General features: G+C 36.1%; 1 protein-coding gene across 5 annotated transcripts in view; it reads left to right on the top strand.

The window, feature by feature from the left end:
• The window catches only part of LOC150108566 (cilia- and flagella-associated protein 53-like), a 119,662-nt gene that overhangs the window by 28,014 nt on the left and 64,109 nt on the right, over positions 1–27,539 (top strand). For all 5 annotated transcript variants that reach the window (XM_090416007.1, XM_090416004.1, XM_090416006.1 and 2 more), the window contains 2 exons: positions 13,418–13,591; positions 22,970–23,273. In XM_090416007.1, the coding sequence (XP_090272133.1) occupies positions 13,418–13,591; positions 22,970–23,273 (478 nt within the window). The remainder of the gene's footprint in view (positions 1–13,417; positions 13,592–22,969; positions 23,274–27,539) is intronic.

Below are 27,539 nucleotides of genomic sequence, written 5' to 3'. Positions count from 1 at the left end.
AGTTACGTAATAAATCTGCTAGTACATATGAACACGTTTGCTGCTTTTCCCAGGTGCATCTCTGATCCTTATTGCAGTACAGTAGTAGATGCTTCGTGCGGTTAGCTCAGTCACTTGTTATCACTGCTAGTTTCATTGTTTTTAACCCTTAAAATGAAATGCAAATGCAAAACCTAATGTGCTGGTAATAAGTCTAATCAAAATCACAGGTGAGGGATGATGGTGACATTAACGAGCTTCTTTTGAGTCACGATGAAGAGCTAACTAATGATGACCTTATTTAGTTGGAGGCATTCCGAAGAAAATACTAAGCCGATTGAACCATCAGACATAAAGAAATTTACTACAAAGGGACTCGTCAAGGTTTTTAACTTGATAGAGGCGTTAGCAAAATTAGAATCGATGGATCCAAACACTGAGCGGTTCAAAATGTTAGTCGCCGTATCTATTCCGATATGTCTAGCTACAAGGCCATTTACAAGGACAAGCTTGTGACCACACAATCTACTCTAGACATGTTTATAAGATGCCATTCACAACAAAGTCAAGATGACAACTCAGACGACCCCGACTACCCTCAGCCTTCAACATCGAAAGGGGTAAAACTTCCCGCAGAACAGCCAACTTAGTCGCCACAAGAAATTATTTTATTTGAAAAGTGAATATTTCAGTTTGTTTTTATATTCTTTTATATTATGCATTTTTCATACTTTCACATTTACAGTATGTATATTATTCAAATACAATTGATGAATTTTTTTTATCACTGCATAAATGAAAAATATCTGATTAATGGCAAAAAAATTTACAAATTCTACTTACGTAAAATTCAAGTTACATAAAGGTTTATGGAATGCATTACTTACGTAACTCAGGATGTAACTGTACTTTATTCTCATCCATTCATCCCCAACCCTCTCTTTGGTTTCATTATGTTGATAATGTTTTTGCTGTTTGGCCTCATTCTGACAATGAACTTACCACTTTCTTACAACAGATCAATAGCCTTCACCCACTCATCAATTTACTATGGAAAAAGAAAATGCTGGTAGTTTACCATTCTTGAACATCCTTCTTACTTACACTCCTCCAGTACTTTGTCGCCCAATGCTTATTAGAAACTTACCATTACTAGCAGATACATTCATCAAAAGTCTGCTCATCAAACATCTCAAAAAATTGGTGTTATGAAGTATTTATTTATGAAGTATTTAATTAATAGAGTATATAAGTGTTCCTCTTCAAAAATGAAGAGGAACACTTATGTGCTATCAAAACTTTAATTAATGGAATTAAAGGTTATAACCCTCATCAAATTCAGCAGATAATTGACTCCTTATGTTCCAACACTTAAGGATTCTTCAACAGGCCGCAAGGTTCCAATCCCTTATATTTCTGATATCTCTGAACCTATTGGTAGAATTTTGAAGAAGTATTGCCTTATTCCCACATATTTTCCTATCGACAAAATTTCCCATCTCTTGCATCTACAAAAGACAAACTATCACCTCTATCTTTAGCTTGTTTACAAAATTCCTTGTGAATATAATTTGACATACTTTGGGCAGACAAGCCATTCTGTGGAAAAAAGAATCAGTGAACATCAATATTACATTGAATATGTGAAACCTCAAAAGTCTGGTCTATCACAGCATAGTATTGACACTAAACACAGTGCCGGTGGGATGAAGTTCGTCTTCTCCATAGAAGCAGTTTTAAATATGAATGCCTTTTCAAAGAAAGTTGTGAAGCCCTTTTACGTTGGCCTAACCTGAATTGAAATGATTCTCTCTCTCTCTTCCAAAAGTTGGGGAGATTCTCATTTTATGTAAACATCAAAATTGCAGGGTTCCCCAAAAAAATTTATTCACACTTTGAATAATTATAAATACAACGTTTATTAAGATACACCTAAGTTTTATAATCCAAATTAAAGAAGACAAATGTAGAATCTTTTTTTTTAAGTTATTGCAAATGTTTGAACTGATGGCCATTCTGGTCCAGGCACTGCTGACATAGACCAGAAACAAGGACCAGTGGAACTGCAAACATCACAAATAATTTTATTTGTATTTAGGCACATTCTCTTTCAATGGCTGCTTTCAATTCATTGATTGTTACCAGTTTTGTGTCATAAATCTTATCTTTGATGTGTCCCCATATCAAAAAGTCCAGTGACATGAGGTCTGGTGAATGCATGGGGGGTGGGATTCAATGCTACTACTTCAACCAATCCATCTGTTCAGCAGATTTTCATCAAGATAGGCCCTCCCATCACGATGGTAGTGGGGAGATGCTCCATCTTGTTGGAAATAAAACTCCTCATCCCCAAACTTCTTGAATGCATGGCATGATGGATTCCTACAGCAAGTTCAAATAAACGGCACCAGTGACAGTGTTGTCAAAAAAGAATAGTCTAGTTAAGCCCAATGCTGACGATCTGTGCCACACTGTTACCACTGGTAAGTTCACATTGTGTTTCATTGTAACATGCAGGCTCTCAGTTGCCTAGTAGCTGCAATTAGCATTATTCTTGTGGATAAACTTTGTTACGTTGGTTACACAAGTCTTTAAATTTTTCAGGAAATTACAAGTATACCAAAATATTAATTAAAAAACTTTCATCAATACTTTCCTATATTTCGGCAATGTTACATTGCTATCTTCTGGGATCATAAAACTATGATATGTGCACGCAGGCACTAACAACGAGCAAATGAAGCTGATGAAGGCAAATGAAGTTGGTCCTAGAGTCCAAAAGGTGCCTCTTAGCGGGCTAAATTGGGTTGTCTTGGCTGTTGGGCTGATATTCTTAGAATGCAAACTTCCCAAATTTGGGGCAATCTCATGCACCCAAATTTGTTGAGGTTTGGGTAGTTTTTAGAGCTGAGGCTGATTCCAGGAATAATCTTTCATATTTAATTTGCTCTGGTGTAGTAAAGTGGCTTTCTTCCAGCATATTCTGTGGTAGGTATCTAGTGCATGGTCAGCAAGTCCTGAGTGGCTGTATTGGTGAAATCGGATGTAGTCTTTGTGTTCGGATATCTTGATATTAGCTGTCCTGCCCATTTGGCCGTAGTAGGACAGTTTACAACTGCAAGGGACCTGGTATACTCTAGGTAGGTCTAGGGGAGTTGCTGGTCTTTGGTGGAGCAGATAAGGGATGCCAGTTTCTTATATGGTTTATAACAGGTAGTCAGGTCATATTTTTTTAGGATTTTTGTTAGTTTTTCAGACATGCCCCAGATATAAGGAATGGTGATGGATTTAGTGTAATCTCTGTTATGAATGGGGGGGGGAAGAGGAGGGGGGTTGTGGTTAACTGGTTTTAATATTTTCTGGATTTTTTGGGGGTTGTAGCCATTGGCTAAGACATGATTAAGTTCAATAGTTAGAGCATTTGTAATCTGAACAGATTAATTTAGCTCTGTTATATAGGGTTTTTATAATCCCATATTGTTGTGAGGGGAATGGTGTGATTGCTGGTGAACGTGTCTACCTGTATGAGTTGGTTTTCTGTAAATAAAGCAGGGAACCATCAGGCTGGCATGTAATCAGAGTGTCTAGGAAAGGGAGACTGTTGTTCTTTTCCAAGGTAAACTGGATTCTGGGGGTGTTGATTGTTTAAGTGTGTTAAGAAGTTGTGGAGTGTATCTAAGCCATGTGGCCAAATAGCAAACACATCATCCACATAGTATAGCCCAACGGTGGGATTTTGTGGGGCTGAGTTTAAGGCTTTTTTGTCAAAGGTCTCCATAAAGAAGTTGGCCAGGGGTGGAGAACCCATGGCTACAGATAGAGGAGGAAAAGCCATGGGTTCTCCAATCTGAGGCATGCCACTAAAGGAGGGAGGTTACCCTCCTTTTTTGAGACACTGCTCCATCATACACAACCTGCTGATATTGTTCAGAGAGCCAATCACTGAACAGATTGGCCATCTAATCAATATACTATATATTCCCATCCTCTGCAGCTTGTACACCAACTTATCATGTGATAATCTATCAAACACTTTTGCAAAGTCTAAGAATATCACTGTATATGATTCTCCCTTATCTAACACACTTGTCACCTTATCATAAAATGCAAGTAAATTACAAAAACAGGACTTACCCTTTACAAATCCATGCTGACCATCATAAAGAATGTTATGTTCATCAACCCAATCCTGTATTCTATTCCTTACCAATCTCTCCAACACCTTGACTACAACCACAGTTATACAGACTGGCCTACAGTTGGAGACATCTGTCTTACAACCATGCTTGTGGAGTGGTACTATTTTGCCTTCTTTTCACTCCTAAGGAAGTCTATCCACTGCAACACTTGCATTAAATAACCAGTTCAAGGACATAGCCAACTGTGGTGCACATTCCTTAAGAATAGGTGGTGATATGTCATCCATTCCCACAGCCTGATTCACATCTAACCCAACCAACATTTGATACACCTCTGTTTCTTTCATTTCCAATTCTCCTAAGACTTGCTTCTCTTCTATATATTGCACAGCATCATTTACACCAGTATGATACATGCTGATGAAGTGCTCATTCAATAATTCCACTACATCCTTTGCTTCTCTTAGTCTTCTGCCATGACTATCCATCAATGTTAATCTGCCATAATTATTCTTCCTCTTGCTTGCCATGTAGCAGAAAAATTCCCTTGAGTTAACCTTGGCCTGACCAGCCAATCTCTTCTCATATTGCACCTTTTCTTTCTTTACCATGCTCGTCACCTTTCTACACCTTATACTCTTCATGGATCTGATCACCACCAACTGTCTTTTACTTTCTCCATAACATTTTCTTTGTCAGCACAGCTTGCTATTTTGCTGTTCATCCTTTTCGCTCCTAATCCATTTACTCGTTTAACCCTCAATATACAATCATACATTGCTTTTGTCAAATGTATGATTGTATACTGATTTTGTCTTATGAGTTTCCATCATTGTCAACATCTTTTCTGCTCAGCTCATATACCTTACTGATGCTAACTGACTACAAAGCTTCCTATAATCACCTGCTTTATACTTCCACATGTATCCATTTTTGTCAGTGATCTTATCTCGTTTCATCACTTCCCAAAAAAAGGTGCCTCATGATCGCTTTCACCAAATGGTGGCAGTGTCAACATCTCATTAACAACTACATCTTGTGAAGTTATCACCAAATCCAAAACATTAAAGCCTCTAGTTGTTTAAATCATGTGCTGCTTAAGATACTTATTTCTCATAAATTCCACAAACTTGCTCTCCTTCTTCCCATACACTATCTCCTCTTTCCAGTCTATATTCCTGTAATTAAACTCTCCCATCAGGATCATCTTCTTTTTACATGCCCAACTAATTTACCTAAACATTTTGCAATCAGTATTCTCTGCATTCCCTGGCCTATAACAGCAACCTATCAGATATACTAATCTGTTTATTTCAACTTCACACCACACAGATTCAAAATCTGTGCATGCACCATCAACTTCCACACTTCGCAGACACAATTTTCTGTAATCATTAACAGCACCTCCCCCTCCTCTTTTCACATCTCTTTCCTTCTGGAAAATTATATATCCTTCTCATTCTATTCCCGACATCACACCCTCCTCAGATAACCAAGTTTCACTTATTCCAATTACTTTTGGGCATATCGTCTCAATCAATGCCACAAACGCAGCTCTCTTGTTTTGTATACTCCTTACATTTTTGTATAAACAAAGCTAGAACATTCTTTATTCTAGCTTCCATATTGCCACTTAATCGAGCCATTTAACTGAAATGTGGCCTCATCATTTTAAACAGTCTTGTTTGAAAACTGTGCATCCTCTGCACATTTTGCCAGGCACCACTCACAAAGTTCAACTCTCTGTTGGGGATCATCTTCATTGAGAGCATGGACTAATATTGGAATAAAATGTTTCCAGTGGGTGCACTCCAAAATGTGATGAATGCTCGATTTTTAAATTCCTGTCTCACAAACCATTTGCCAAACAGACTTTCTTGGAGATTAGCAGTAAGTGTCCAGCAGCTCATTTTCTCTTGGTTATATCCATAGTCTTCTGGAACACTGCTTCTGTACATCTTGAACAGTTTCATCTGCTTCAAATTTATCTCTAATTTGAGCAATGGTGAGTTGCATTGGTGAATAATCTCTTTGAAACCTCCCTTCTAAACTGCACTTCACTTAGTCTCGTACTTTCAGTAGCACTTTAGGATAAATTTCCTTTCCTCAAAGCTTAATCTCGTTTCTGGCATTATTTCAAGTTAGTTGCGCCTGAAAAGAATGAAAGCCGTAAAAGTGTGTATACATTTTTTTGGGACACCCGGTAGTTTTAATATTATTTGTTAATATTAATTTCTAGCTTGTGACAACTGTTTTTAATTTGTGAACCGATTGTTGCATGTACCTTGTGTTCTGGGGGGCATATATTCATAGTGCGCTAGGTTTGCTGTGCACACCCATGGAATAGCATTATCACTGATATTATATTTATGCATATATTCCTGTTAAAGACTCCCCTAATTGTTTCTTGGCTTTTGTGCTTGCTAAAAATTAAACACAATATACTAATTCTTTATGAGGAGAGCACTTTTTGATGCATAAACATTGCTTCACATACTCATTAATAACCCAGATGTGCGGTCACAAATATGGACACCTTTGAGCCCTTTGAATAGATGGCACAGCAGGTCAGATTCTTAATGTTCCAGTGATTTATAAACCACCCAGAAGATGAGGCAGGGTGTGTGCAGAGACAATAGCACCCAGAAATCAGTGGCTGTGATTGGTTCTTGTGTCAACCAATCCAGTTGAACATTATCATTTTTCATGAGTTGCTGTTTTTGTTTTCTGAGTTTCATCTGTTTTGCATGCATGAAGTGTGAACTGATGTGTTTAGGACACTGATATAGACATGTTTTTAATATATAATTTTCTGTAAATAATTTATAACTTTTTTGCCCATATTTATAATGGGAAACAGTTTTGACGATCTACTGAATGTCTCGTTTTCTGGCGCTTTCATGGATTGTATGACTATGATTATAGTCGAAGGAGGTTGGAACTTGTGTATCAATAAGTAAGTAAAATGAGTTATTTCAGCCTTTCTTTGGTTCATTCTGGAAAAATAATAATTTCCCAAGTGATTACTTTTTCTGATTTCTGTGCGTATTATATGACTGTATTTAAAAATCATATCAAAATTCAAATTATCCATGTCTCACTCTAGTGTTTGCCAATGATAATCTAATTTCACCATGAAGTGTAAACCTTCTGACTCTCACATAAATGCTTCTCACATAAACAGCGCATGTGAAGCATAGCTGTTGTTCATTTGACCTTGATGCTTTCCATATTTAAAATTATATTAATTGATAAATTAAAATATTCAAAGTTATCCTACAATTAATTGCATTGGACCAATTAAGATGAGCGCTGATGTGCTATGCACTCTTAAAAAACTTTCATACATCAATAAAAATGCAATCATATGGTCAAATCGATGTCTATTTCATAGTATGGATTGCATAAGCCACACAACAGCACACCCAACCTAAATAGGCATGCGATGCCACTGCTTGTACTCCTGTTCTTGCTTGTTTCTACATACTGATGATGTGTTGTTATTTTAAGTGCAAAATATCTTCAGTACTTAAAGTTAATTACTGTGGTTATTGTGTAATTTTTTAAGGAAGCACTTGTTCAGCATACTACTCTGTACACCATGAATCATCAAATCCAGATGTATATCTCATTCCTCCATGCTCCATTCATTCCTCCTTCACCAGCATCACTTACCCCCCCCCTCTCTCTCTCTCCCCATTCTCTCACTTTTCTGCCTTCCTCTCATCCTTGCTTCTGTACTCTCTTTCTCTGGTTCTATCATTCTCTTGCCTTCCTTGCTCATTCCTATAACTTGCTCTCTCCCTTCTTGTTTTATTTGCTTCACATTGCTTAATCTCACCTCTACCCTTCTCAACCCAAACATCCTGCCTGCATTTGGCATTTATCATTACAATGAACACTGTCCATCACAGCTTCTACATCTCCAGTCACATTAATTCATCAACACACCGTTCCTACTCTTGATTATGTTACTGGTGTCTATCACTCTCTCTCTCTCTCTCTCTCTCTCTACCAGCTCATTCACTCACTCATTTTCAAACTCACCATTTCCACTTCCAGTTAACCTGAGATACTAGCTCTGAAATCATCTAGCTCTTTACATTGTGTTTAATTCACATATAGATGTCCCCCCTCCTTTGCAATTTCTCAGCTGCCACATTTTTAATTGATGAGAAACATACCTACCACAAGTGCAGCATAGTACAAAATCCTGAATGTAAAATGTATCTTTAAATAGGCTAGACAGCTTGGCAACAACATGTTAGTGATAGCAGTTGCCATAATGTAACAAAGATACTCAGACACAGTAATGATAAAACATCCATGAAAATAGCATAACACACACAAACTATCTACACTCATTCACTTCTAACTTAAGCAAGATTTAATCTAAATTTACAGTATAAACTCTCTTTAATATTAAACTTATATTTTCTTTGTACCTCATTGTTGGAAACCACTTCTCTGTTCGCACTTCATTATGATTAATATAATTATTATACAGGTATCTCCTTGGAGTCAAAAAATCTAGTTGACAAACCCTAACTAATCCACAGACCTATCACCATCTTGGTCACTCATCTCTGGATCTTCTTCTCCACCTCTTCATTCCAAAGAAACCCAGGTGAACAAATCTGTGCATAGTATTCAAGATGAAGTATAATAATAGCCTTATAAAGATGGATAATAATGTTACTCTATCTTGTAGTCCTTGGATATTGTGTTCTTCAGCATCCAAGTAATCCTTTGAGTTATTTTGAAAATGTTTGTAATATTCTCTCTGAACTTATTTATCTGTTCATCATCATTCCCTAAATCCCTCATCAATAGTCTCATTAATTTCCTGTAGTCCAGCACTAAAAGTGTAATACACAGTACATAATCTTTTCATTGAAAACTGCATAATCTTACATTATGCCATTAAACTGCTAACTATTATACTTTGCCCATATTGCCAATTTATTTAGTTTATTCTGCAGAATCTCTACATCACCTTTATTAACTCCTGTGCTCCCCAGTTTGCATTTTTATCTTTTTTATTTTTTCATTTTTAGGCTGCTTGTTTGAACTGGGAAAGTTTTAAGAGTTACTTGAATAACTATCAGCCTGATGGTTGACTATTATGCATGTTCAGTGCCAGAATCATCAATAATAAAGTGAGGAGTCCTTAGCACTTTAGATGCCTCACTTTTATGGATCATAGAGTATTGACATCATTAAGATTAAAATATGATTAACAAACGTGGGTATTCTTACATGAACAGAATCTGATGGAGTGTTGCTAATGATTTTAGAGGAATCAAATCCAACTGGAGTAGAGATCCAGAATGATTCTGGTAGTGTGGTAATAAATACAAACAAATGGATTTGAGGCTATTGGTGTGAGGTATATAAGTTAAAAGGGCTGAATGCTTAATTGAATGCTGCTGTGGACCACAGGCATCTGAAAAAAATACTATAAACTTCATATTCAGATTAACCTAATGGGGTCATAAAAATGATTTCAACTATGGAGATATAGTGAGAAGAGGGAAAGAGAAAATTTATAGAGTTACTCAGGGGAAACTACCTTAAGTAGTATGTGATTGGAAGGGACTTACATTACAAGAATATTGGATTTGGTAATAGTATCTTAAAATTGTCTATAAATGTGACTGTTATGTCTCCAGTTGAGAGTGATAATGCAGTTTTTAACTTGAAGGTGGCGGATCACATAGGAGCCCTGTCCTCCATAGCACAGTTGGAAGAATGATGGGACAGTGTGCTTTTTAATTGAGAAAGTTCTGAGTTTGATTCTCATAATGACAAAAAAAAATATTTATATGTTTTTTTTTTTTTTCAGTTGAAGGTGAGTTAGCCAATTTCACATGGAAGTAGCAGAGCCCCCCCCCCTCTCTCTGCCAAACTTAAGTTTTTGATTCTATGTACGTGCAAGTCAAAGATGCATAAGAAATTGCATGATAGAGGAATTAGCATTGAATGAGAAGTGGTTAGAAGATGTCTAACAAAGCATGTCTTTCTTAAAATAGGTCTTGCCTCAGCAATCTGCTCATGTTTTACAATAGAGTTAGATAATGAGAAATTAATTTACAATGATACTACTAGACTTTGCCAAGCATTTGACTTTGGCAAAGGTCAAAAGATATGGGTGGTAGTAGACAAAGAGACCTAGTTTACAAGACATTATAAAAGTGCATTGGGAGTGCTATGCTTACATATGGTTACCTGTGTTCTGTGAATGGGAAGACAGTTGAAAAGATGCAACAGCAGGTAACCAAGATAATATCATATCTGGCTTGTGGAATTTTGCATATGAGAACAGACTGGGTCAATATGGTCTTTAAAGTTTAAGAAATATATGGAAGAGAGAGAGAGGAAATTTAAACATAATGTAAATAAGGGAATCTCATGGAGTACTCAAGGTGATTTCTTAAAGTTGAATAAGGGCATGTTGTGGTGTAAATAAATTTGAAGAAATGCAAAATTTCTCCTCTCCCTTTTTTTCCCCTTCTTTTTACCCTATAGAAATGCATTATAGGAAACATGTAGTTACTTTATTTTAACATGCAATTTTTCTGCCATTTATAATAGTGATTCAGTGAATCATCTGATGATTATACCTGTAATAACATTGGAATCAAGTTATTCCCAATAATTTTACTGGGAATACTATTCAGTAACTATTCAGAACCCTATTCAGTAACTGTTTTGAGGAAGTGACGAGGTGACATTGCAAACTGCAGAAAAACACAAAGGCAGTTTTTTTTTTTTTTTTTTTTTTTAATTCTTAAGCATTAATTATTATTATTATTATTATTATTACGGGCAACTCCAGGGAGTCATTAGACTCATCGATGGAGGCCCCAAATCATTTTCATCACAACTATTCGACATTCATACAGTATCTATCATACCTCGCCTTAAACTCATTCACTGTCACAGCATCCACCACAGACTCAGGGAGCGCATTCCACTCATTCACTACTCTAAAAGTAAAGAACCCAGCTCTAACACCTTTACTAACCACACTTTTGCCCAGTTTCCATGGATGTCCCCTAGTCCTCCCACAACCAGCCCTGTTCTCAAAAATATCTTCTGAATTAATTTTATAGAAACCCTTCAGTAATTTGAATGTCTCAATCATATCTCCCCTCCTCTGCCTATCAACCAATTTTTGCAACCCACAAATCCTCAACCTGTTCTCATACGGTTCATTCCACAGACCTGCTATCATCTTGGTCACTCGCCTCTGGATCCTCTCCACCTCCTCCCCATCAAGAAGAAACCTAGGTGACCAAATCTGAGCACAGTAGTCGAGATGAGGTCTTATCAAGGCTCGATACAGAGGAACAATAACCTGCTTGTCTCTGCTTGTCAATGTATTCTTCAGCAACCAAGTGATTTGATGAGCTGATTTGGCCACTTTTGCAATGTGTCCCCTAAATTTCAATTCCTTATCCACCAACACTCCTAAATCTCGTGCCTCATCAATTTCCTGGAGCACGGTTCCACCAATGCAGTAAACTGCCTCCCATCTTTTCACCCCAAAATGCATAACCTTACATTTTGCCACATTAAATTGACATCCATTCTCCCTAGCCCAGACCTCCAATCTATCCAAATCATCCTGCAAAATTTTGACGTCATCTGCATTCACTATTGCCCTACCCAACTTTGCATCATCCGCAAACAAATGAACTGTTCCTCTCAGATCCTTTCCTATATCATTTATGAACAAATTAAACAGCAGTGGTCCAAGAACAGATCCTTGTGGTACACCACTAGTCACAGGCCGTCTTGTGGACTCTACTCCTGAGTAAACCACTCTCTGATATCTCTCCGTCAACCACCCTCCTATCCATCTCACCAACCCTATGTCCATTCCCATATGCTGCAATTTACTGATTAGAATTCCATGTGGTATCCTGTCAAAGGCCTTAGCAAGGTCCAGCAGAATCACTGTAAACCCATTACCCTTATCCAGTTCAGCCGTCACTGTGTTATAATACGTGAGCAAGTTACTGAGGCATGACCTACCCTTCACAAAACCATGCTGTCCCCGATACAGTATCCCATTTTCTTCTATCCAATCTTGTATTTTCCTCTTGACTATTTTCTCTAAGACCTTGATAATGATTCCTGTTATGCTGATTGGCCGGTAATTTTCAACAGCAGCCTTGGAACCACCTTTGTGCAGTGGAACTATTTTCCCCTCTTTCCATCCCCTTGGGACTGACCCAGTCCTGAGGCTCAAATTAAACATAATGGTCAAGGGCACTGACAATTCTTTGGCCGCTTCACGTACGACATGAGCTGGTATACCATCCAATCCCACAGATGTATTGACATTGAGGTTCTGTAACAGACTAGTTATCTCTACCTCATTCATCACAATTCCAGTATAAGCTGTTGGTTCCTCCATTTCCGCAAAGCCACCACCTGGATGATATACTCTTGCAAAGTGCTCGCTCAGTAATTCCACAACATCGACTGATTCAGTTACCTCCCTACCCTCAGCATTTTTTAAGATCATTCTACCATGAGCATTTTTCCTTTTACTTGCAACATATTGAAAAAACTGTTTGGGATTCTCTTTAGCCTGCATGGCCAATTTCCTTTCGTAATCTGCTTTTGCTTTTCTTACCACCCTTGTTACCATCCTGGCCTGAGCTTTATACTGTTCATGCACCTGATGGTCACCCTTCTCCTTAAATTCCCTCCACAATTGTTTCTTTTTTTGCAGCTCAAGCTTAATAGTGTTATTTATCCATTTAACCCCTACCTGATTTATTATTCGGACTCTTGGTATACAGTCAACCATTGCCTCCTGCAAACAGTTCTTGACCACCTCCCATGCACCATCAACATCCAGCCCTTGCAGTTTTACATGCCATGGCATTGAGCCAAGCACACACCTAAGCTTGTCATACTTACCAGCCCGATAATTCCACATATACCCTGTCTTAATTGTAAATTCGACTCCTTTAGCCACCTCCCAAGTCATGTAGCACTAAGTAGCAGATGTAAACTGAACTTTGCAATTAAAATTCTATTTGTAATGATTCTTATCAAATGAAACTAGTTTAAATAAAAGTGATTAAAAAAAAGTGAAATAACTTTAAAATTTGGGGATTGCATAGGAAGAATGAAATGCTATACTTTTATTTTGTATGTCCTGCTTGCACACATTTTATTAATCATTAGTAGTTTTATTTTATGAACCAATGAAACATAATATTTAATGCTAGAATTTTGTCTTTTTTTTAAGGAGGTGTTTTTATCTTTTCTTTTATTAGGCTTGGTGAACTTTTACGTCAAGAAGAAATGGATTATTTAAAGGAAATGGAACAACAGAAGGAAACATCGGAAGAGAAAAAAGAAAAAATGTGGATGCGTTATAAGACTATTAGAGAAAAAAGAGAAGAGGAAAGACAAAGATTTGCAGATGAGAAGAAGGAATTGCAGTTTAGGTAATGGATAAGGACTTTAGAAAAGTGAATTAGATTTTATTCAGAATAAGGTGTGTGTGGATACTTGACTAAGTAATTCTGAAGATATAGGGTATTTTATTCAAAATATGATGGAAATTCATTCATTTAAATGTTAAGATGATATGCATCTATTCATTTGAGACTACTGAGATCAAACTTCCAGGCTTATTGGAAGTTTGATGTGGCTTGAAACAGTGCCTTGGTTGGTCACTAGAGCAAGGTTCTTCAGTTTCAAATCCTTAGCTTGTCCACATTACTGATGTGCTATAGATTTTAAACCTTTTTTTTCTGTGTGTGTGTAATATATATATATATATATATATATATTACACACACACACACACACACACACACACACATATACACACATACACACACACTACTTGGAAAGAAGCCAACAGATACCCCCCATGGGCAAGGTGCATCATGTCATATAATGAGTCACATGTTTGAAACCATTATAAATTGGAGGAATTATTCCCATGTCAGGGAATAATTCCTCTGTTTCTGGGTAAAATTGCTGCAAGAAGGGAACTGACAGAGTTTGAAAGAAGCATTGTGATAGGATGCCATGATGTAGGCATCCTATCTGTTTGGCAAATTGTTGACAAAGCAGGCCACCTCGGATCAGCAATCAGTGATACTATACTGAGATGGAAGCGCAAGGAGTCAGCTGCAAGTGATACCCACAGTGGACAACCCACCACACTCACTGAACGTGATCATAGGATGCTACTAAGGATAATATGTAAAACTGACATTCTTTGGGACACATTAAATGTGGGGGTTCCTTGCATCGACTGGAATAGGAATCTGCACAAAAACGTTCAGAACTGAGGCTCACGACATGAGTTTCAATGATAGGACTGCAAGTCCGACATTACCTGAGTCAACATGCAGCATCATCTTCAGTGGTGCAAAGAGTATATACAGTGGGTCAGGAAAGCTTGAAAAACTGTGTTTAAAAGTACAACATCACCTGCATAAAGCAAAGAACTAAGTTGATACCTCTGATTTTAATATCAGGTTTAATACCACTTTCTTTTATAATCTCATCCATATAGATGATAAATAAGAGTGCAGATAATGTGGATCCTTACCCCCGATTTCACATCAAACCATCTTCCTGTATTTCCTCCAATTCTAATTTCTGAAACTTAAAGAACACTACAGTTACATTGTAGTGTTCTTCTCTGGGCATCTTGTCATATCCCTTTTTCAGATCTACAAAACTTAAGTACAGATCCTTGTTATATTCCCATGATTTCTAAACTAGTTGCCATAAAGCAAAAATGTGATCTTGACAACTTCTGTTTACCTGAACCATATTGTTCTTCTCTAAGTGTCTCTTCCACAATCTTTCTCAACCTCTTTTCTATTATGCTTGCATAAATCATATCTGGAACACTTAGTAGAGAAATTCCTCTGTAATTCTCACATTCAGTTTTATTTCCTTTTTTATAGCTGGGATCTATTAGAGCTCTACTCCAGTGACCTTCTGACCAAGCCCTCTGAATTATGCAGTGTAACCACTGCAAAACTTTTACACCTCCTCCACTGCCTTTCTGCATTTCAAGCATTGGATGGCTTTTTCTACCTCAAGTATTGATGTGCTCCTCTTTACATTTGTCTTGAAAATGTTCTGTTATGGTTCTGTCACTGCTTGTTTCATTTAACGGTCTTTCAAAGTAATTACTCCAGACAAAGTAATTACCCTTCTCTCCAGTTTTCATGCCACTTTCATCATTCATCTTTGATTCTTTTTACAGTACTCTTTCCTTCATTTCTGAGCTTTTTCAATAGCCTCCAGAACATTTTGCTACCTTCATGATATTTATTTTCTATATTCTTACCTACGCCTTCCTATGACTTTTATTTAGCTACTTTTACACATAACTTAGCTGTCTTACATTTTTCTGTGTATTCTTTTAGGGCATCTGCCTACTTATTTTCTAGGAACGTTTGGTATGCTTTCTCCTTTTCCAAAACTGCTTCTTTAACTTTTTGTGTCCACCATGGGGTTCTTATTTTTCTATCCTTTCAGTTAATTTCACCACATACCTCCCTAACTGAATCAATCAATGTCTTTTTCAGTGTTTGCCACTCAGACCCCCCAAAGTTTAGTTCTTGTTTTCAAACTGCTTCAAATTTTCTTCAGTAATGTTTGCATAGTCAGGTGTATAGCTTTGTAAAAACTGTTCAACTGTAATTCTTTTTAAAACTTCTTACTGTTTTTTTTTCATGTAATATCCATTTTTATCATGCTTAGCACTAAGTAATGGAAATTACATGGGAAAAAACAAACAGTAAGAAGTTTTAAAAAGAATACTGTTTTTATTCTTTTTAAATCTTCAATTTCAAATCCTTTGTATGCTCTCTATCTTGAACTATCAAGAAGATATTATTATCAACAATGACATAGTCTATAAGGTTATTATTATTTCTTGTGTCTTCTCTCCATGTGAACTTGCGCACATCTTTATGTTATAACATAGTGTTAGTAATGACTAGTCTGTTCCCTGCAGAGAAATCCATCAAATACTCACCATTATTCTTCAAATTTTTCCAAAAATGTTCCTGTTGGTATTCATTTCCTAATCTGGTGTTCAGATCTCCAATAAGGACCACTTTTTCCATTTTATTTATGTCAGCTGCCTGTTCTAATGACTCAAAACATCCTTCCACTTCTTAGAAGAACCTTCTGTAGGACTAGAGGCAGAAATAAGTTCCATTGTCCATTTATCCATTTTGAAGTGTGCTTACATCACTCTACTTGAAACTGCATTCCAATCAAGAAATTTATCTTTATGTTTGATGTTGAATGTTATTGCTACTCCTTCCTTTCGTTGATCATTATTGCCTGAATATAACATCCTATACTTATATTTAGTGAGATCTCACCTGTTTCTGTCTTTCTTCTTTGTTCTCAGTAATACCAATTATGTCCAGGTGGTACTTTTCCAATTCTTCTGCAAGTTCGATTTCCTTTCCGTTAATACTTCTTATGTTAATGGTTCCTGTCATCTCTCAAATAAATGTTTCCAGGTTCCTCTGGAATAAATGGCATATAAATAAAACTGTTTTATGCACCACAGAAGTTTACAAGAGATAATAAGGGTGAGTGCATGTATGATGCTAAAAGCATGTAAATTAGAAAACAGCTGAATCAAACAAAAGAAATTTATCGTTTTTAGCAACCTCTCATGAAAATGATTAAGTGAGAAATTTCCTTCTTTCTCCATAATCACTTTTCCACTTAAGTGATTAACTGAGACAGTGATTAAGGATAAAGAAGAAATCTGTTCATGTTCTTCTTGAAGATAGAGATTATATTCATTCAGGTAAATGGTATGAGAAAGGTTGTTCCAAAGGAACAACGAAGTTTGTTCAATAAGGTTGGAACTGAACTTCATATGGATGTTGACTGCCAGCAACTCTTCTTCTTATATGATTAGAGGAAGGTGGAAGAGTGGCCTATAAAAGTGGTATAATATTTCTTCCAAGTCTACAGAATCCAAAGATTCATTGTGGGAACACTCACAGACCACAATAAACATCATACCTTGCTACAGGACTCTAATCCATGAAATTAACCCTTGTTACCTTGGTGTTGCCCTTGACCATAGTCTAACTTACTGAAAACATTTGGAAAAAACTACATTAAATATATCTTCCAGGGTTATTGGGGTTGTAATGCCTCGACTCTTAGAACAGCAGCCTTGGCTCTGGTCTTCCCTGTTGTGGAGTATTGTTTGCCAGTTTGTAGCTGAAGTCATCACACAAGCCTCATGGACACACAGCTTAACATATAAGAACCATCTCTGGTACCTTAAGATCTGCTCCTCTCCCATGGTTACCTGTTCTGTGCCTCATCACTCCTCCATGCTTCAGAAGAGAAGAAGCCACCATCAAAGATCAGAAATAACATGTACCTTCCTATACATCAGGATATCTATCTCTCTCCACCTCCAGATCTCCCATGTGTCTTATGGAAATACATATGATGGTCCCCCAGGACTGGTGGAGAAGAATGGAATGAACTAGAAACAAGTACCTGATTATAGATCCAACTATCAAACCTCCAGGATTCAATCTGCCTTGACAACTCTGGAGCCAGATGAACAAATTTAGGACCAGACAAGGCCACTGTACCCACTTATTACATCTGTGGGGAATTTCAGTGACGTGTGTGTGCGCGTGTGTGCGTGCGTGCTATGCAGACTATGCATCATGTCACTGATGACTGCCCTACGCTTTTCCTGGAGGCCTAGGAACTTGCATTTACTCCCATATACCTCAGTTGGTTAATTGAACTGTCAGTCTGTATACAGTTTTGCTCATTATTTTCTTGTGTCCCTCCCCCATGCTAAATAATAAATAAAACCACCTGCCAAACAAAAATAATATCTTTTCACTTCTTTACTTCCATGACTTTTGTAGTTTCCAGGGATGACCTCTAGTTCTTTCATAATCGATTATCCTATGTAATAATTCCCCCCTGTATCTATTTCATAGGCTCCTCTCACCAACTTATACATTTCAGTCATATCACCTCTTCTTCCTCCTATCTGATAAGTTCTGAAGATCACAGTCTGTCAATCTGTCCTCATACCAGAGGTACTGAGACAGTCTTAGTTATTCGCCTGTGCACTCTCTCTCAAATGTTTCCTTGTAACCAATATAGCCAAGTGACCAGAAATCCAAATGAGGCCTAATTAGCACCTTATACAGTGGAACTATCACTTCTTCACTACATTATAGCAGCAGTTTTTGGGTAATCCTTTACAACTTTAGCAATGTGTCCTCTGAACTTTAGTTCCCAATCTACCAAGATCCATTTCCTCCTGAAGCAAAGTTCCTCCAATGTTGTAAACCTCATCCCATCTTCTCTGGCCAAAATGGATAATTTTACACTTTACACCATTAAAATGGCATCCCCATTCTTCAGCACAATGCACCAACCTATTCAAATCCTCCTGTAATAACAACACATCAGAACTTCCTGATATTGCTCTTCCTAATTTAGCATCATCAGCAAAAACTGAATATCTCCTTTCACATCATGAACAATATTATTGATATATATATATAAATTAAAAACAACTGTGGTCCCAGAATAGAACCCTGTGGCACTCCATTCATCAGCTTCCTTTTTTTGGGATACTGCACCTCGATACCTAAATTGCTGGCTCATATCAGTCAACCATCTCTGTAACCAAGCTATCCAGGTCAAGCTTGAAGCTGAGCAGGTCAAGAAACCTGCTCAGCTTCAACAGTAGTTTGTCATATGATACACAAACAGTTTTAGTGAAATCCAAATAAATCACTGTATAAGTATCTCTCCCATTCAATACACAAGTTATCCTATCATAAAATTATTCCAAGTAACCAAGTTGCTAAAGCATGACCTCCCCTTAACAATCCATGCTAATTTCTCAAAAAGTTTCCATTGTCATCAGTCTAAGGTTGTATTCTGTCTCTAACCTTTCACCACTACGCTTCATATGTACACTGGCCTGTAGTTTGACACTCCTGACTTGGATTCCTCCCTTATGCAGTTGCACTATTTTTTCTTCTTTCCACTCTTCTGGGACTGCTATTCCGGTTGCTAGACTTCTGTTTAACAACTAAATCCATGGCACTGCTAGCTCTGTTTTGTACATTCCCATAATATACATGGTGATATCACATCTATTTCCACAGCCTTATTAATATCAAGATTACTTAATATTCTAAACACTTCCCATTCTTGAACTGACAACCTTCTGTTCTCATTCCTATTGCTATTCAACACAACTCTTAAGCCTCACCTACATGGAATACATTAATGAAATACTCATTGAACATTTCCATTACATCTTCAGCAGATATGATTCATGTTCATATTAAGCATAGCATCTGTGAGAAAGTGATTAGAGGATGTTTTGAGAGAGAGAGAGAGAGAGAGAAGGTATTTATTAAGCATAATAGTTCTCTTCTGGATAGAAACGAGCAAGAGGTTTTTGGTACACCATGTGAGTAAGTTCAGACAAATTTGGTACTTATGGAGTGTAGGTGAAAAGAAATGTTTCAACTAAAGAGGGCACTAATGTTTTTGGAGAAGGCTATGTGATGTTTGTTGCAAGATCAAGCAAGACTGGAGATGGGGATATTATGAAAAGTAATGGAAAGTAAAGTAAGATCCTTCTTCTGAGAAATATGACACGATTTTGTTTTGATATCATTGAAATATGCCAGATTATCTTCACCTCACTTGATAATGGTGAGGTCAGTGTAAATGAAGAACACAGGTCTTCATTTGCACTGAGTGAGATAATTTGAGGTTAGTGAGGGAAGGTCATTAATGTACAGGAGGAAGAGTGTGAATAAAAACACTGAGTCCCAATGGTACTCTGGTATGGACAGAGAAATTTGATGAAAGGAAAGCTTCCACCATAACACACAGTGAATGACCAGTTGGGAAACTGCTGACCCATTCATAAAGGACATGAGGGACACCATAAGATTTCAGCTTGGTGAGAAGAGACCTTTCTATGAAATTCAAACAAATCCCTTCTAATTAGAAATTGTTAATTCTTGACCACAAAGATTAATGAGAATAAACTATTATTTAGATATTGGTCAAGTGTAGGTGAATAACTATTTTAATTACCAACTAGTTTCGCCAGCTTATGCTGTCGGCTTCCTCAGGGTACAATCAGGAGAGCAAAGAAAATGAAAATTACAAGTTAAACGTTAACTGGCAATTCTATTTCAATAACAAAATAGTGCACGTGAAACAATACCCGTGTCGCTGATATATGATTTACTTCACATGGTGTATTCCAGTAACTGGATCATTTTTTTTTATAATAAGCTATATAAAACACAATGAATTGATAAAAGACCCTACAAGTTTCGTAAGTCGTTTGACTTACATCTTCTGGGGAAAGAGGTAACTTAAAGTTAAAACACAAAGAAAAGAGAAATTATTAGTAATAGTTCATACTAAATAGTTGTGGCCGTCTGACTATTCATAAAATTAAAAATTAGAGTGCAGATTCAAAGTAATGATGAGTTACTTGTTGAGATGCATTTTGTAGTTTGCACTGAAGTTCATTTCTTGTGCTTTTATTATTCTAATTAAAGTCTTCCATATGTCTGGTAGGATTAAACCTTGGTTCCTGTTGAGGTTATTTGTGGAACAGGCAACTGTAGCAGCTTCTTTGAAGATTCTGGAATGGTAGTTTTCTTCTATATATGGCATAAGACTTTTATTCCATTAAATAATGTGGTTGGTTGTAGAGAAGTGGGAAGAAAGGCCAGAAATATCTTGTCTGTTGTTTCTAATATAGCCGATGTGTTCCTTTTGTCTCACTTCGAAGCTTCTAGACATCTGACCAATGTAACTTAGACCACAGGAACAAGGGATGTTATAAACTGCTGCATGTTTGTAGAAAGGATTGAAATCTTTTGGTGATCTTAGAAATTTCTGGATAGTTTCAACTGGCTTGAAGGTCACTCTAATATTGTGTGATTTTAGGAGACGAGTTATTTTTTTGGAGATGGTACCAACGTATGGAACAGTTATAGTAGATATATATTGGGTGTCATCACGTTGTCTTTGTGGTATATCGGAGAATAGAATCTTGTTAACAAGTCTTCTAGGGTAGCCATTTAGGAGTAGATCATTTGATATTTTGTTTAATTCTTCTTGTAGATCATTATGGTCTGTGGTGAATTGTATAGTTCTTTTCTTTAGCATGTGAATAATGCTGAGTTTTGGGGATATGTGTGATGAGCTAAAGTTTAGATAACATTCAGTATTTGTTGGTTTTCTATAAACTGATAAGTTGACACTTATTTTATTTTTTCTTAATTATGATGTCTGGGAATGGTAGTTGTTTGTCCTTTTCAAGATCTAGTGTGAATTTGATAGTATGGTGGAACATATTGATTTTGTTTAGGTAATCTAAAGGACAAACAACTACCATTCCTAGACATCATAATTAATAAAAAAGAAAATATAAGAAAATAATAATCTAAAGGACAAACAACTACCATTCCTATATATATATATATATATATATCAGTTCATTATTTAGAAAATGGCTTTCTTTTCATTTTATTATCATCATCATCATCAAATTCCTCATATGTACCCTTAGAGATTGTACAGGATGTTATGATAGTACATCATCATTACTGACTTTCTGTTGATAATTTTCCTCCAAATTAATCTGTAATATGTCAATCTTGGACTCTGCTGATGTTGAGTTGCTTTACTCCAGCTGACTTTTAGCTGTTTGTCTTGGTTTCCTGATGAAAACAGCTGGACATTGCCCTAGCTGCTACGAAGTTCCAAATCGCTAGTTCATCCTTGTTCATTCATTATCCAAGCTGCTTTCTACTCTTTCACCTCCAAGCACAAAAATCTAATCCTTACACCTTTGCTATAACCACATCAACTTCCTCTTGTTTTTTTCCATTCTATCATTTACTGAAAAATCTTTTCATCATCTACTTTATAAAATCCCTTTTATGACTTATAAGATTTTATCATATCTACTTTTATTCTACTATCAACTAAACTTTGTAATCCACAAACCTTTGGGTATCCTCATAGGGAGCATTCTATAGACCAGTTGCCATTTTGGCTACTTCTTACTAGATCATCCCCATTTGGAATTGAGGAGATTATAAGCTATGCTTTATATAGGAGTTGAAGTTCAGGAGAATATTGCAAAGATGAATATTGACAAATAGATGGCAAACTAAGGATATGATAATGATATATAATTTGTTAAAGAGATTTTATGGGATAGACACAGGCAGATATTTTAATACATGGCATTCAATTTCCATCCTTGGAAATTGAATAGGATATGATCAGCAAGTGTGAGGAGCACATTTTCTTATGATGGGTGGTGAATAAATGGAATCTGTAGCAGCAAGTGACGAATGTATTGACACACTGAATGAAAGACATTTTATCATATAGAGCAGGCCTCTCACATTGATTTGATTTCATGGTATTTATACAATTAATGATATATTATCAGTTTTGAATGAGAAAAAAAAATCATTGACCTCTTTTGATCCTATTAGATATAAGCTAAGAAACAAAAATTCTTTTGCTAAACATTTTCTTTGTAGTATATAATATTTACTGGCCTGTAGGTAGATTTTATCTTTTGTTTTGAGCCTCTTCACTTTATTGAATTCATAAGTGATGTTATTACATCTGAATCTCTCTCTCTCTCTCTCTGTGTGTGTGTGTGTGTGTGTGTGTGTGTGTGTGTGTGTGTGTGTGTGTGTGTGTGTGTGTGTGTGTGTGTGTGTGTAGCATTAATAATATACATAATCCTGTTTTTATAGAGCAAGTTGTGATACCCTAAGGAATTTTATCAGCAAAAAAATTAGAGACCAGGTTTATTCTGAAGGCATGGAACAGGTGAAGCTGAAAAGTCAGTTGGATAAAGGTAAAGACGAAGATGATAAAATATTTTCTGAATTTTGGAAAAAAGATGCAGAAGCTAAAATGAAAAAGATAACTCAGAATGAAGCAGAAAAAAGACAACGGAATTTAGAAATTGCTGAGTATCAAAAGAGTCAGTTTGCTGACAAGTTACGAAGAGCAGAAGAGGACGAAACTCTGAAACAAGAGGAAGCAAAATTAATGGTAAGTACATAAGATATTTACTTTAAAATATTTGCTATTAGATATATCATAAAAATTTACTATCTCATTTAATAAATGGTTTACAAATTGAACTTTGGTTTCTCCATAGAGGCAGTAAGTTGAAAGAGTTTTGCATATTTTTTTATTGAATAAATATATATGAAGCAATATCTTGTGCAAAGTCTTCTCAGCAATCTTTTAGAGAATTATGATGTTTCATATTCTTTTATATCATAATAATCCAATATTTAGATCATGGAGAAAATGTTGCTCATACACACTAGATGCACTCACTGCTTCAATAGGCAAACTGTTTCACTTACTCGCTGTTCTGTGAGAAAAAAAATCTAGCACTTCTCCTTTCTTACCTATGCCAAACTTAACTTCCATGGATATCCCCGTGTTCTCTACTCACCTTCCATATAACGAAAAATTTCATCAGATAATATCCTATAAAATGCTTTCAGAAGTTTATACACCTCTTTCATATCAACCCCTCTTTCTCCTGTTTACCTTGGTCTGCAGTCCTTTCTCTAAATATATAATCTACATTCCATAATCCCAATATAATCTTTGTAACTCTTCTTTGTACCTTTTTGACAACTTCTATATTCCTTCCAAACCAGGAGACCAAATCTGCTCTCACAGTATCCAGGTGTGCTCTTATCAAGGCCTTGTAAAGAGGCAAAATGACTTCCTTATCCTTATATGTCACTGTTTGTTCAATTCAACATCATAATTATCTTTTAAGTTGTATTTGCAGTTTTTGCTATGTGACCTTTAAACTTCAAATTCCTGTTCATTCATTATAAATCCAAGATCTCTAGTACAGATGTTTGTGATTGTCCTACTAACCATTTACCATATGTACTGCTGTAACCTGCACCCTGGCACAATATGACCTTTGATGTCTTTGTGCCATAAAAATCAAATAAAAAAATCTCCCCTCTCACCCCCTCTGGCCAATTTCTATATGGAACATTTTGAAAAAAATGCTCTTGATACTACTAGTCTCAAACCTTCTATTTGATGATGTGTTCTCTATTTGGCAACATTGCTCAGACACGTTGCACACTTTCCTCCTCTACTTCAACAGTCAACACTCCAGAATCCAGTTCACTATTGAAAAAGAAAAAAAACAACAGCTTCTCTTTTTTTTTTAGATACTCTAACCACACATCTACACAATGGTACACCCCCCTTTTTTTTTTCTCAGTTTACAGAAAATCCACCCACACAGGTAGATACATACATAAACTTTCCCATCATCCCCACCCCTTCTCAACAATATGGGGGTCATCAAAACTTTTGTCAGCAGAGTTTCCAATCTCTGTCCCACCCAAGCTTCCTTACTGCAGAACTTGCCTTAATTCACCAAACCTTCCTGTCCAATGGTTACAATTCCAAAAACATCCACAAATTATCAGTCCCTTCCACCTCCTCACATCCCTCTCAACATAAAGACTACAGTAATGCCATTACTATTCCCAATATTTGTGGCACTTCACAAAAAATAGCCAGAACTTTGAAGAAATATAATCTCCACACTGCATTCAAACCTTACTTGAAACTGTCTTCCACTTTCCTAAAGATCCGCTTCCTCCTCTCTATTCCAGGTGTTTACAAGATTCCTTGTTCTTGCAAATTATGATATTATGATCAGACTGGGTGATCTGCTAACATCTGCCTAGTAGAACAAAAAATACATCTGCTGTCACAACTATTGTCAATTAGGTGTAGCAGACCATGCCTTGGAAGAAAACCACCATGCTCCATTGCATCAAATACAAACTTAAAAGACTCTTTTTAGAATCTGCAGCAGACTTAAAAAAAACCAACCTAATCTTAATAAATATGATTGTATTACACCTCCCAAAATTTGTGAAACTTTAGACCTCCCTTCCAACATCTAAAGCTAGCCAACAGCACTCAGGACTTTTGTCTTTATTTATTCTATCTAATTTCTTCCACTTATTGTTTCTTGTGTGTTCTTGTCAGTATGTTATTACTATTTTAACATTGTTTTTCCAATGATGTCTCTATGACTGAGAAGAAATATTGAATCGATTAAACCAGTTGCTTAATTATTCCTCTTTGTGCTGTAAGTTATTCTGTTCATGTGTGACATGAAAGATCTCTAGCCTATCAGTTACTCCAAGCATAATTCTACCAATATAATCTGCCAGTGGATATCTCATCATGACAGACATATTCATACAAATGGATTCTATAATCTAATTCTAAGCTAACTGTAAATGTCAACCCAAATAATATTAATAATATTTATTACTGTTAACATTATTTGGGTCTCAAAAATATTACAAAAAAATTCAAAATCTTTTTTTGATGACATTTTTGAGTAGTGATAACCTCTCTCTCTCTCTCTCTCTCTCTCTCTCTCTCTCTCTCTCTCTCTCTTTGCTTGACTCGTTCTTGGTGCTGAGATAATTGTACATCATCATAGTTCATCATTATCTCCTTCATGGACATGGTTTCTTTTCAAAAAACTTCTCCATGGGGCACTAATAAATGGCAATTTTACAAAAAATAGTCTTCTTAAAAAAAGCACAATTTCTTCACTTTTGTTCACAAATAATGCCAAGAACACAGTAGTAGAAATTTTTTTTTTTTTTCCAGTTGAAAAATACAAGTGAGTCACTCACACTCTCATTTAAAAAATGTGTGAAGCACATATGCTACTTGTGGTCGTGGCTGTTGCACTGTAATTTGTCACTCAAGAAGGTGGTAATGTAGTGATAATCAAGCTCTGTCCATAAATCAGTTGGAATAACCAAAAATTTTTCAAAAAAAGCTGACCAATTTTTTTTTTTTTTTCCTTTACCAAATTTGTTTGTGCCTAACACAATTATCATCATTCTAAGGGACAGTCCCTATCACTACGGAGAGTTCTCTCTTTCAGGTCATCCTATTTCTGGCTTTCCTCTTTAGTAGTTTATAACCTTTTTTTTTCAATTAATCCAAACACTTCCTCTAAGGTTGTATATTTCCTCCTTCCTCTTCTTCTTTTATCTGGTTTCTTCCCTTATAATACTTTTATAATCCATTTGTTGTCTCCATATGTGTCCAAGGAACACATAATGGAGACATCTTTCTTTCTGTGTTTTCTTCTTTTTCAATTCTTAACTCTCTTTTATTTCATGCAAGACTTCTTCATTGGTTTTTATTTCTATCCAGTTTATTCCTAAAAGTACTATCCAATAGTTAAATATACTATTAAATAGTACATTTCAAATGCTTCAATTCCTTTCCAGTCCTCTGCTGCTATAGTCCAAGTCTCACAACCATACATAATGCAATATAAAATATTATTGCAATTTTTGTTCCTATATAATCCTTGTGGGAACCCTAGGGTCCTGCACAACCCAGTTTGGAAATCACTGGTGTATGGACATGAGTTACCCCACGGCTTTTTTTTTTTTTAATACCTTCATCTACAGTTTGCTTGGCTCAGTTGGGCAATTTTCGCTTTTCCTTTTCTCAGGCACTCAAAAAATCTGAACTCAAAACATACATTTCCAACCCTGTCATCAGATTCATAGTCATGCTCATTGACATTCATATCATTTTTATGTTTGCATACCATAGCCGAACTTAAACACATTCTAATCATTCTTCCCATGATGATGATCTAATTTTCCTGCCTCTGCATTAGGTCCCATCCCAATAAATAATTTCTACTGGCTCCTCATGCCATATTCATTCAAGTGCAGACCACCCCTCTTATGTAAGTCTTTTCTACCATCAGACTTTTCTATCATCAGACTACCATCATTTCTTTGCATATCCAAAATATTAAACCCATTTCTTCTACACAGCTTGCTCATTGAATCATTTGCTATTATAGCCCTCCTTCTTAAACTCAATAGTGCCTTATCTTGGTAATAAGCTAACAGTTTACATTGTCTCACTTTTCTTTCTTGCATCTTCCAGCAACCCTTTCATATCCTATCTCATACTATATTTATCACCACTTAAATCATTAATTCCAACAGTCACTAATACCTCTGAATTTTTTTTTCTGTTTCTTTGCTCCTAAAAAGCTTAAAAGTGTTGACTTTGTTGGCAGTCACAAATTTCATGAATGATTTATCTTACCATATTATTTTTTTTTTACATTCTAATTGACATACCTTATTATTATCATTCATTGTTATCTTACATCAGTATTTTCCTGCCTCTTCTTATTCTGCTCATTTTTCTTATCCTGTCTGAGTTTCTTTAAATACTTCGCAACTTTTTCTAATT

This window comes from Typopeltis vanoorti, chromosome 3, assembly GCF_054136105.1.
Source record: "Typopeltis vanoorti isolate ZY-2024b chromosome 3, IOZ_Tvanoo_1.0, whole genome shotgun sequence".
NCBI classification, from domain to species: Eukaryota; Metazoa; Arthropoda; class Arachnida; order Uropygi; family Thelyphonidae; genus Typopeltis; species Typopeltis vanoorti.
This window is presented reverse-complemented; position numbering and strand designations above follow the sequence as displayed.